Source organism: Cheilinus undulatus, linkage group 14 (genome assembly GCF_018320785.1).
Source record: "Cheilinus undulatus linkage group 14, ASM1832078v1, whole genome shotgun sequence".
Taxonomy (NCBI): Eukaryota; Metazoa; Chordata; class Actinopteri; order Labriformes; family Labridae; genus Cheilinus; species Cheilinus undulatus.
In genome coordinates this window covers 47353808-47366383 of record NC_054878.1, presented here as the reverse complement: position 1 = coordinate 47366383, position 12576 = coordinate 47353808, and the positions used below count along the sequence as shown (strand labels likewise).

Sequence of the window (12576 nt, the reverse complement as noted above, 5' to 3'; positions counted from 1 at the left end):
TTAGGCCTTGTTCACTTTCTTTCCCTCCTTCTCTTTATGTAACTCTGCTCCATCCTCTTCAGACTCTTTTGGCCACTGATCATCAACTGGTGGCCCGGGGGCCACATCAGGCCCCCCAAAGCTTCCTGTCCGGCCCCCGGAAGATCATTCAATTCAGAAAAGGAGGAAAAGAAGATTTTAAGAGTGTCCTTTTGCCTTAAATATCTGCAGCTGTTAAATCCATCCCAGTTAACATTAAAATAGTTTTAGAATGACCAACCATTTGATCTGTTTTAAAAGAAATTTACTGTCAAAATTAGTCAATATTTCAAAAATGGTTAGGGTTGGCAGAAGAGTTGCAAAAATTGGCAGAAAAAGTTGTAAAAAGAGGTTAAAATTTGTCAAAAATGGTAAAGGAGGAAAAACGGGGCAAAGGGTATCAAAAAATGGTTACAAATGACAAAAAATAGTGCAAGAAAGTAAAGAAAAGGGGTTAAAAAGTGGCAAAATTGATAATAGAGTGGCATAAAGGGGATAAAACATGCAAAAAAAGTGGTGTAAAAGGAGTTTAAATCTTTCAAAAATTGGGTTAATGAGGCAAAAAGAGGCAAAAAGTATCAACAATGGGTTAAAAGTGGGAAAATGGTTTTAAAGTTGCAAAAATTGTTGAAAGAATGTAATAACAGGGGTTAAAAAGTGGCAAAAATAGAAGAAAAGTGGCAAAAATGGATAAAAGAGTGGAACAAAGGGAATAAAACATGCAGGAAACATGGTTTAAAAGGGGTTAAAATCATGCAAACATTAGGTTAAAGAGGCAAAAAGTATCAAAAAGGGGTTAAAGGTGTCAAAATGGGTTAATATTGGTGCTAAATGACAATTAGGGAGGGCCCATTCTCTGTGTTTTTCATGGGTCTGGCCAATCCTGTTGTCAGGCCTGCTGTATTCTAGATAATAGAGATAGATCTCACTGGTAATGACTAAAAATGTCCTGTAGTTTAAAGGGAGATACAAATACTACTGCAGTAATATTTCAATCAGACCAAAATGTTCATTTAATTTCGTGTATCTGAAAATCCGCCCCCAGAGTTTCTGTTGAGACTAAATCTGGCCCTTGTGCAGATGGACTTGATGAGCCCTGGTCTACTGAGTCTGCCCCACCATAATTCTGCTATGAGGAGAAATGGGTGTGGCCTCTTATGGGTTAAGTAAATATATATATATATATATATATATAAATATTTTTTGGAGCAGATAATTTATTTGTTGTTTAAATTCTTTGTAAACGTGCAGAGTAATTTCTGTCGTTGTAACTCGCTGTTTTCGTACTTTAATGACTGCTCATTGGATAATCCTTGGCCTACAGAGCTCGTGGAGGGACAGAAGGAGCGATCTGATTGGTTACTGGCTGTTTCAGCAGCTCGCGCGCAGGTGTCCCAGCCCCTCACTGAGAGAGAGCCCACGGTGAGGAGAGTCAGTCCGGTGAGACGTCAGACAGGAGCTACGGAGAGGTCCCGAGGTGTGTATGTGTGTGGATGACATTACCGGGGCACGTGCACGATGCTGAACGCCGTTAAGATGGAGGGACACGAGCACGTGGACTGGAGCGGCGGAGGGTACTACGGAGAGGCCGAGGTGAGTGCACCGTAGAGCGGCTACAGCCTGAGCGGAGAGCCGCTGATCCCCGGACGGAGGGTCAGACCTGAGTAAAGATGATTGATTAATCGATCAGAGATCAGTTCTCCTTCAGGGAAAAAAGGCCAAATAAAAATGACCAAGTCAGGTGAATATTTTCATGAGCTTAGATTATGTTAACTCTTTAAAACACATTCAGTTTCCCCACACGTACATGCGAGTAAAAATGGGTTTTTGTAGATAAACATACTGCCGTTTTCAAATAAGCGTTCAGGAAATATAAATTAGGATTTCTTTTCCTTCATTTCCTAAAAAAATATTTTATTTGAGGTAGTGTTTTATAACTTGATTGGGATCGTGTTATAAGAGATAATTTTTCAAACTAAAGACTTTAATTGTTGCGCATTTATTCAAGTAAATTTAAAGCCGTTTTATTCTCGATGTCATTTGTCGATAAAAGGCATCAAAACTTAAAAAACAGTTATTGCACTCAAACATTTTATTTCAGCCTTTAAAAATAAAATTTAGCAGACTTTGAATAAATGTCCACCCTTATTGTCTTTAAGAAATTTCCACATTTGCTGTGATGGATTTATCCTGTTAAAATGTGCAGAATGAAACACTGAAAGAATTGAACTGAAATGAAGTTTTTCATCAGCATTAATTTAATTATTGTTATAATGAAGAATAAAAGCGGATTAGAAATGAAGACAAGAGAAAAGGCCAAAGAGCTCTAATTTAATATTTGATGTCTTTATTTAGCTGCTAAACTAAATCTACAGCTAAGCCTGGCACAAAACATGTTTTCTATTCTTGATACTGAAGACATTTTAGACATTTTATCTTTCACAATAAGAAAATATTAAGTCCAGTTTTAAGGGTCCTTTGTGGCAGTTATAAAACATTATTTAGGCCTTCATATAGGCCTCAGTTTTAAAAGAAAACTGTGGACCTACTTTTAGGAGGAAAATGCTTTTATTGGTAACAAACAACCACATCTAGTTAATTTAACTCAAATTAACTGAAGCATGAAGCCAACTTTGGGATTCTGTTCAGCTTTTTGGTAATAAATTCATATTTGTTGATCTTATTGCCCTAAAACAACTCAGATAATTCCTTTCACAACAATCCTCCCTGATCAATACTCACTATGAATCATGGGAGTTTTATAAAATTCCATGTTTTAGTCGTCATGGCGATTTATGACCCCGGGTGCTATCAACAGGACTGCTCAGTTATGACCAAAATTATAATCACCGTTATTCCAACTAGGCCTGAATGATTTGGGAAAATAATCTAATTGTGATTTCTTTACCCCAACACTGTGATTTGATTTGCAGGTATTTTTAAGTTCCTCACCTTACAGGTAAATCATTTTATATCACAACATTAGATTAAACTAGAGCCAAACAGTTTTTTTAAACTTCTAATTGTGATTATTTTGATTCAAACTGCAAATTTGGTATGAATTGTTGTGTTGAAGCAAGTAATTTTTTCCCCTTTTTTTATTATTATTGTTATTCTTTTTGCTCAAACAATTTTATTGGGTTTTTACACATTTAAGTACATCAGTAATAATACATATGACGACAAAAGTTATTATGAAAAGAGGAGATTCCTCCATCCCACCCCAGCAGTCCTTGGATCTGTAATGAAAGCAAATTAAACAAAAATAAACAAAGCTTAAAAAAGGAATACTAATAAAAGTACATATATGTAAACAGAAATATACATACAAACAAATGGATTTATACATATGCCTGCAAACATACATATAGCCATGTATACCAATAGATGAGTAAATGTACTTGTATAAACTACGTACAAATGTAAAATTAAAAAGAGAAGAAATTTTAAAAAAGGCCTACCATAGATGAGTAAATTTAAAAAAGAACATTTCAAATAGATAAATGTTATACAAACTATGTAACACAGTACAGCATGAGTCCTATTTCAATTGTTTCATAGCAGAGTGATCATTTTTTATGTCATTCTCATTTTGATTAAGGCTGGGCAATTAATTGCAAATGAGATTAAATCACAATATGGACTGCTGCAATTTTCAAATAACGCAGCCGAGACGTTATGCATGACAAATCATGCAGTCATTTTAGAGGCATATTTTTAAAATAGTGTACAAAAAAATCCTATTTTCTTCATTTTTGTATGTTTTTCTTGTTAAATACGAGAATTATATTAAAATCATCACTCCCTGTAATACAACACTTTGTATTCAATTTGCAAAATGGGTCAAAATCATCACAATTAAATATCTTTTCATGATTCTCCAGCCCTAGTTTCATCTAATATTGTGTTGGTTATTGTATAGAATGAATTATTGCTTGTTTTTTTTTTTTTTTTTTTTTTTGAAAATGCATGATATGAGGAACCTGAGAAATAATTGCATATAAAATCGCAATTAGATTATTTTCCCAAATTGTTCAGCCCTAATTTTGATTGAGAAAAGGTCGACAAGAATGAGGACAGCAGGATTTATTATAAATTATTCTAAAAATGACACTTGCATGTTTGCTGTAGAGCTGAACATCTCTGCTAGAATACAGTTTTAATCTGGTATTTTTTCAGGCTAAGGAACCTTTTATAATTTGAAAATGGCAGCAGGTCATTCTGTGATTACATCTAAAGTTTGAGTTATTGCCCAGCCCTAATTTTGACTGATATTTAGATCACATTTATTAATCAGGATTACTTAATAATTACACAGCATCTCACTCATTTATTTTACTGATGCACTCTTAACACTTTAACACAAGCAGTAAAGGAAAATGCATATTATTGAAAATGTAAAAACTAATGATGTAAAAAAGTGATATATAAATGAGAATAAATCAGCCATGTTTAGGAGGGTGGTGGTGATGCCAAAACCATAACTGAATTAAACTCTACCAATAACCCAGCTCTCATTAAGCCAGTGGTTCTCAACCTTGGGGTCAGGTCCCCATTGGGGGTTGGGAGACACTAAGAAGGGGTCCCCAGATTCCCTAAAAAAAAAACTAAGAATATTTCATAATTTACACTGTTGCCACTTTACACCAATTGTAACCCATTTTCATGAATTTTCCCATCAATTTTATCCTATTTTTGCCATTTAACATCTATTTTTGTCATTTTTTAACTCTTTCAACCTCTTTTTTTCTGCCTGTTTTTGCCACATCTAAACAATTTCTTGCCACTCAAGATAAATGTTGCCCTTTGATGATCCATTATTGCCACTATTAACCCCTTAGTTAACCCCATAGTTTAACCAATTTCTGCAAATATCTGCCTATTTTCTCTTTTTAGTTCACACTTTTTTGCCAGTTTATATCAATTTTTTAATTCAATTCCATTTTTTCACCAAATTTCCCCACATTTTTGCCAATTTAAAGCCATTTCAGCCAATTTTGAAATCCCTTTTTTCCACTATTTATGCCCATTTTTTCCATTGATTTTTTTTTGCCATTTTTATGTAATTTTTGCCACTTCTACCCATTTCTGCTTCTTTTAAAATCCAATTTCACCACTTTTCCACCTTTTTTGGGACAAGCAATTTTAGCCATTTTTAACCCATTTTAATTTTTTTCCCAACAAAACAGATTCACATTTTTAAGAAGGCTGTTTACTATGCAAATGATTAAAAATATATTTATTTCTATGATAACAGTGTTTTTATTAGGTTAGATATATATTATGGTTATCACAACTTAAATTTGTAATGGATCATGAATTTCCTGACCTCCATGGGCCCCCAGTTTGGCTAGGCGCCAGAAAGCTCTCCCATTTAGCCCCCTTATTGGTGACCTTGTCTGCAGACGACTGTCTTGAAAGTGCATGGCTGTGTTGATCTTCAAGTACAGTCTGGGTCCCTGGTCTGTGGCACCTTTATTTTGGGGGTCGCAGGCTGAAAAGGTTGAGAACCCCTGCATTAAGCCCAAGATAATTCACAATTTCTGCTAAATCTGACACTAAAATGTGGTGTAGTTGCACTTAAATGAGGCCTAATGGCTGTAGATTAGAGAATAAGAGTAAAAACTGTGTTATTGCTGGAGGTGAGTTAGTGGTAGAGCTCTGACACACATCTGGGAGATAAATTAGCCTTTAAATATGCTTTATAAAGAAATAAAGCACATGGAACCATTTTTGGTTAACAAGGAAACATGTGGTTATGATGCTAATAAAAATAAAAATAATAATAAACTCTTCTGACCATGACTACCGTCAAATAATACAACTAAATTCTGATTCATGTAAATAAAGCATGGTGAGCATACATGTGAATATAAAGGGCACATAGAGTGGGTCAGATTTAACCAACGGGACAACAAATGCATCATCCAGATGAAGAAATTAAAGGGTAATTCAACTGTTTATTACTAACTAAAGGAGTTACAACCAGATTAACCAATCCTGAGGCACAGAGCAGAAATTCATCCATAAAAACATCCACAGCCTGATGCATCTTCCTCCAACATCTTTAATCTGCTTTTAAAACGATTTAAAGAGACCGGCTCACCCCAGATTCCTCCTGCAGGAGCAGCAAACCTGAAACTCCTCTTACCCATCTCAGGACCGACGAGTAAATATTGTTACTGAGTCACAGAGCGAAGACGGGAGCTAATAAACAGAAGAAGAAATAAATGCAAACATAAATTAATCAGATAGAGTTCTCTATACTGAAACAAATACTGCACACACACATGCTGCAGTTCTGTAGACTGAGATAGAAACTGTCCTGGAGTCGGCTGGTACGTGCCCTCATGAAGGAGTGAGGACAGACTGTGCTGGCTGGTGGAGGCCTGTATGAGGAGAGAGGGTGTTCTCCTGCAGTTAGTGGTGTAAATGTCCTGTACCTGTGGCAGCGGGGATTTCTGAAGCAGTTTTTACTGTTTTTATGGTCCTGTTTACTTCCTGTGAGGATGCTTTCAGGAGTTATTGATGAGTAGTCCTATAGCCATGCTGTTTTCTATTACACACCTGAGAAACACGTCTCTGCTGAGGACAACCTCCCTGACAATCATAGATGAGGTTTATTGAGACATGGAGACGACGGCTTTGACATTTTCTTCTGCTGTTAAACATTCCTAGTAGTCAAAGTGAAATGTTCTGAAATTTTAAGATAATTTCAATTTTGAATTTCGGCCTAGCATATTTCGAAAACACAGAGGTTTACCAGAGTGCTGCAGTGACTAGCGCTGGGTAATAAATCAGAGTTTAAATTAAATCACAACATGTCCTATTGCAATCTTCAAATCCCAAAAGTGCAATATTTCTTTGACCTGATGTGTGTCAAAATAACAGTTTAATACAGTTATTACAACATCATGCAAACATTCAAGTTAGGACTATGGCTGAAAGATTTGCAAAAATAATCTTATTGTGATTTTTATCCCCAATATTGCAATTGCGAGTTAATATGTGATTATTATTAGGTTTCTCACCTTATGCATTTTTCAACAAATTCAAGCAACAAATCATTCAATATTATAGCCTACATTCAGCCAGGAAACTCATCATACATTTAACCATTTTATTGCAAAATGGATCTACTACACTTTTACTTGGCAGAGAAGGCTCTGCTCTAGAGATGCTCCCTGGGTTAGACAACCAGCTCCTTTGACTATGCAAGGCAAGGCAAGTTTATTTGTATAGCATATTTCAGCAACAAGGCAATTCAAAGTGCTTCATACAGGACATTAAAATACAATGACAAAGGGAAAAAGAAACTCAATGGAAACATTTTAAACGAAGCATGTAAAAGGTGATTAAAAACAGCAAATAAGACCCACAAAAGATAAAAACATGTTTCATGTTTCTGGCCAATACCGGAAATATTTTATGACATACAGATGAGTGACACTTGGACAAAAAGTGACTCTCTCCCTGTACCCTGGATCTTTACATACAGGCCTGCTCCGTTTCCTGAAGGCTGTTTGTGTGACCAGTCAAGGTTTAAACCTGACCTCTCACCTCTAAAAGCCTTTAGGCTCACATTCAAGGTGTGACTCTTAAACCCGCCCCGTCTTTTATTTTGGATATTTGGGTTGCTTTGTCCATATGAGCTGGATATGCATATGCAGGATGTGCCACATGTAACGTATAATGTAAAAACTACTAGTTTGGGGGCATTTTTTAATGCACACCTTGATATTTTTAATAATATTTTTGTTCTCTGAGGATATCTTTAATGTCAAAGCAAAAGAAAGTTTTGTAACTTTGAGTTTAGGAGTATCCACAAAAGTATTTTATCGTATCTGCATTTCAGCAGGGTTTTGGGAGCCTGACTAGCTACTTTTTGAGACCAGAGGCCAGAGTGAACCAACCTGTGTATGTGGCCCGTTCGTCCTGGTGTGTTCAACCAAACGCCTCTTTCCTGAAATGATTGTCATAGCCTACATGCACAAGCCCAGCCATTGACAACACTAATGCCAAATTGCATGACTGTGTTTAAGGAGCAGAAGCTACCGAGCTATTACTCACATGTTCCTAGATCCACCATGGAGTACAACCACAGCAGCAGCCAGGAGAAGGTTTTGGGTAGAAGTAAAAGTCTGTGTGCCTGTTCTGTAATCTTCTTCTCTGTTTTTGGTGTATTTCCATGGCAGTGTTAAAGCACCGCATGCCTTGCATATTAACTACCACATTTCAATCATTTTGAATGTTTTCGTGCTTTTGCAGACGTTTCTTGATACGTCTCTGTGTGGACGAGGCCTAAAACATCCCTACACGATACGTGAATCGAACCAGATAGAATCAGATTTTAATCAATTCAGGCAGTCAGTGGTGATACCCAGCCCTAGTGCGTACCTTGTTCATAACAGAGTGGATGAGCGTACGGCTGGATGGAGTTTCACTGTTGTAAAATTCCTAAATAGATATTTACAGCCCAAATACTAGTGATTCTGATTTTCAGCAGCTGGAGTGTTATGTCACATGATTAGATCCTGACTGACTGAAGTATTCATTTATTATCTTTTAAACAACTACAGGGTGAGAGAGGATAAGAGAAGGCATGGGCGTCATTACGCACATAGGCAGAGGAAATAAACAAACTAAACTTGATCATCACATAAAAAAAAACGCCTTAAACAAATGTTTGATGTGTCCCTGACTTTAAACCCATGTCCTGTTCTGTTTCAGTGTTACCCCACTGTGAGCGGCCTGAGCTCCATGAACTCTATGAGCTACATGAACGCTCCTGGAATGACCACTGCCGGACACATGAACCACTATCTGAACCCTGCCGGGGTCAACCACTCCTCAATGCCTGCCGGAGTTTCACCGAGTCCTGGGGCTGGATCTAGGATGACTGGCCTGGTGAGCCCCATCAGCCCGCCTCCCTACGGGAACATCCCAGTGCTGAGCCCGGTGTACGGGGCGCCCTGCGGGGCTGCGCCCAGAGAGCCCAAACCCCCCTACCGGAGGAGCTACACCCACGCCAAGCCTCCATACTCCTACATCTCCCTCATCACCATGGCGATACAACAATCCGAGAGTAAGATGCTGACGCTGAACGAGATCTACCAGTGGATCATGGACCTGTTCCCGTTTTACCGGCAGAACCAGCAGCGGTGGCAGAACTCCATCCGACACTCACTCTCCTTCAACGACTGCTTCATCAAAGTGCCCCGCCTACCGGATAAACCAGGAAAGGGCTCGTTTTGGGCCCTGCACCCGGACTCTGGGAACATGTTTGAGAACGGGTGCTACCTCCGGAGACAGAAACGCTTCAAGACCGGGAAGAAGGCCGGGGCAGAGGGAGGAGAGGCGGCGGAAAAGGCGGGCTCTGAAGGCAGCTCGGTGACCTCCACTGGGTCAGACTCCCCTCACTCTTCCTCCTCCTCTACCTCCCTCTCCTCTCCTTCATCCTCTGATGTGAAGACGGCTGGACTCGACCTAAAACCGCGTCCCTCCAGCCCCATCCGTGTGCCCTCCCCTCACTTCTACTCCCACCATCACCCTCTGCTTCTCCCTGAGCCATCTCACCTCAAACCAGACCCCTACCAGCCCCACCATCACCCCCACTCCCACCAGTACTCCTTCAGCCACCCGTTCTCCATCAACACCCTCATGTCAGAGCCGGTGGGTCAGTACGGGATGGGTCAGTACTCCTGCCCTGTCTCTGGAGCGCTCATGGCGGGCAGAAACAGCCTGGATCACGGTCACAGTGACAGCAGCTACTACCGTGGAGTGTACAGCAGAACCATCATGAACTCCACCTGAAATAACACCTGACTTTTTACAGTGTGGACTCTGAAAAAGACAGAAGGACTCACTGAGTGTGCTATTAGATTTGTAAATGTTTTCCACATTTTAATCTTTTCGTCTTTGGAGTGTTTGTGTGTTAAAAAGATAAAAAATCTTTCTACAAACCTTCTTTATGTTTTATTTAAACCTACACAAAAGTCTACAGTATTACAGTAGTGTTCACCTTACAATTCCAGGGAGTTTAAAGGTACAGATGTGGACCTGCATTCCTGCAAATGTTGAGTAGTCATTAGAGTAACTCTGTGACTGTTGGGTGGTCTTTAGAGTAACTCTGTGACTGTTGAGTGATCTTTAGAGTAACTCTGTGACTGTTGAGTGGTCTTTAGAATAACTCTGTGACTGTTGAGCGACCATCAGAGTGACTCTGTTGAGTGGTCATCAGAGTAACTCTGTGATTGTTGAGTGTCTTTAGAGTAACTCTATGACTGTTGAGTCTTAGTCAGACATTCCGTCCAGAGGCAAATGTGGTTGAAACAAGTCTTTGCAGCAAAAGAAGAAAAACTGTTTATAAATAAAAATTTGCACTTGGAACATTTGGACCATTACCACTGATAGAAAAACAGTGGTGTCATAATTTAGCCCTAAGGCATGCCAGATTTTATCTTAAGGTTTCCAGAGATAAAGCCTCTGGTCAGCACACACCCTGATCTGTGTAAGAAAGAGCCGTCAATGAAAGGCAGATTGTTCTGATAGATTATAAATGTGCAGTCAATCTCTCAAAGTCAAAAGGATTAACAAAGCGGGAAGAATTTGTCCTCAGAGACAAAGAATAACTGACAACAGTCAGTCCTCCAAAAAGGTTGAGATTTTCAGAATGGACTAATCTGATATGACGAGTAAAACAGTCATGATAAAAATGTGTTTCTATATTTCATTCCCTGTGAATGTTTTCAGCTTATCTATGTTTTAAAACAGATGAATTGAACTCATCAGGGCATTTGAGGGGAGAAGTCCGTCCTCCAGTTGTTTATTCTCATTAAAAATAGAGACTCAGAGCGGATCTGAGGTTCTTCAGCCTCTTCCTCTCCTTCTGTGTCTGTTTGTTTAAGAAAGCAATCAGCCCGTTATGAATAATAATGACCTTTTTCTGAGCTGGATAATAGGGAGGCTGCATGCAGAGCGACTCCGGGTCAGAGCTGAGCCATGAGGCTGTGTTTGGACAAGGAGTGTTTACCACACATACTCACAGAGGCATACATATGAGGGATGTCCTGACTGAAGCTCTGTCTGCATTAATATTCCTACGGTGATCTGGGACCACCAGAGAGGTAAAAACAGGGGCGTTTAACATGCATTAGCCAAACAAATATGTTTAATCACAAAATTGGCACACTATTTTTAAAAAATCAGGGACTTTTATCATCTAGGAGATAAAGAGGTATTACTATTCTCTTAAAAGACCTCTAAAATAATAATTATCAAAAATAATAATCATCAGAAGACCACGACATGCATGGCTTGTTTTTTCATCCGGTTTACAACGCTACGGCAGACAAATGCAGAAAACAGTGTCCTATGTCATCACTGGGATTAATTTGCATGAAAAAATAACGCATTATTTTTTATGTGATTAACAGGAGTTAAGGAGTTAAAAGTTTGGGAACCACTGGGCCAGCGGTTTTCAAAGTGTGAGGCGGGCCTCCCCTGGGGGGCGCCACAGAACTTCAGGGGAGGCACGGAACCATAAACCTGAATGAATAAATAAATAAATAAATAAATAAATAAATAAATAAATAAATAAATAAATAGTGATTTGCTTTACGAACTTCTGCTGTGCATGGAGCAAATGAATAGATTTACAGTTACTTTAAGGCAGTGATACTCAATGTGTGATTATTAGTGGCTCTTTGATGTCTTCATTTTAAATATTATTCCCCCAGAAAACCTTAAAAAGGGAAACTTTTTTGCCCCTTTTATACCTTCTGTTGGCGCTTTTCATCCATTTAAGCATCCTTTTGTCATTAAATACCACTTTTTTCCTACTCTTTGCCACTTCTATGTGCCACTTTTTTTTTTTTCCAATTTTTGCCCTTTTAAACTTTTTTTTTTGGCCATTTTTCACCCATTTAAACATCCTATTGTCATTAAATACCACTTTTTCCTACTTTTTGCCCATTTTTGCCACTCTTAACTGCTTTTTTAAACTTTTTTTTGCCTTGTTTTTGCCACCTGTTACTCTTTTTTTTTTTCACTTTTCACCCATCTTTTTTCACTTTTTATCCCCATTGTTGCCCATTTTCACCCATTTTTTTTGCTGCTTTTTGACCATTTTTGCCATCTTTCACTTACTGTTATTGCTACTTTAAGCTGTTCTTGCTTCACCTCTTAGATTGTGGCTCTTGCAGAGGTATTTTTTTAACAGTTTGGCTCTCTGGTTGAGTAACGCTGCTTTAAGGATTATCAGAGCAGAATAATCAGGTAGTATTGGCAATAAATTCATTACTGAAACCAAATAACTGATTACCTGGTAAAGATGGATGTTTAAGGACATTTGCAGACCAAAATATCAAAGATATAAAAATGTAAAAATATTTAAAATTAGACATAAATGTTTGAAAATATGGTTACTTTTTTTTTAAAATCTGAATGTTTATGTGGGTGGGGGTCCACCCAATGAATAATTTTCTCTTAGGGGAGGCTCACTCTCACACACTTTGAAAACCCCTGCACTGGGTTAAAGCCATCCTACTTTTCACCACT

At 38.3% G+C, this 12576-nt stretch overlaps 1 protein-coding gene across 1 annotated transcript; it reads left to right on the top strand.

The window, feature by feature from the left end:
- Positions 1-1417: 1417 nt before the first annotated feature.
- LOC121521591 (forkhead box protein A2-like) lies at positions 1418-9980 on the top strand. Its single transcript, XM_041805691.1, has 2 exons — positions 1418-1611; positions 8749-9980. Exons 1-2 carry the CDS (start codon positions 1537-1539, stop codon positions 9829-9831), a joined length of 1158 nt encoding a protein of 385 aa, XP_041661625.1. The 5' UTR covers positions 1418-1536; the 3' UTR covers positions 9832-9980.
- Positions 9981-12576: the final 2596 nt, after the last annotated feature.

Coding starts and splice junctions, on each gene's coding strand:
- LOC121521591 (XM_041805691.1), top strand. CDS start 1,537: ATGCTGAACGCCGTTAAGATGGAGGGACACGAGCACGTGGACTGGAGC. Junction 1,612..8,748: donor GGTACTACGGAGAGGCCGAG/GTGAGTGCACCG, acceptor GTTCTGTTTCAG/TGTTACCCCACTGTGAGCGG.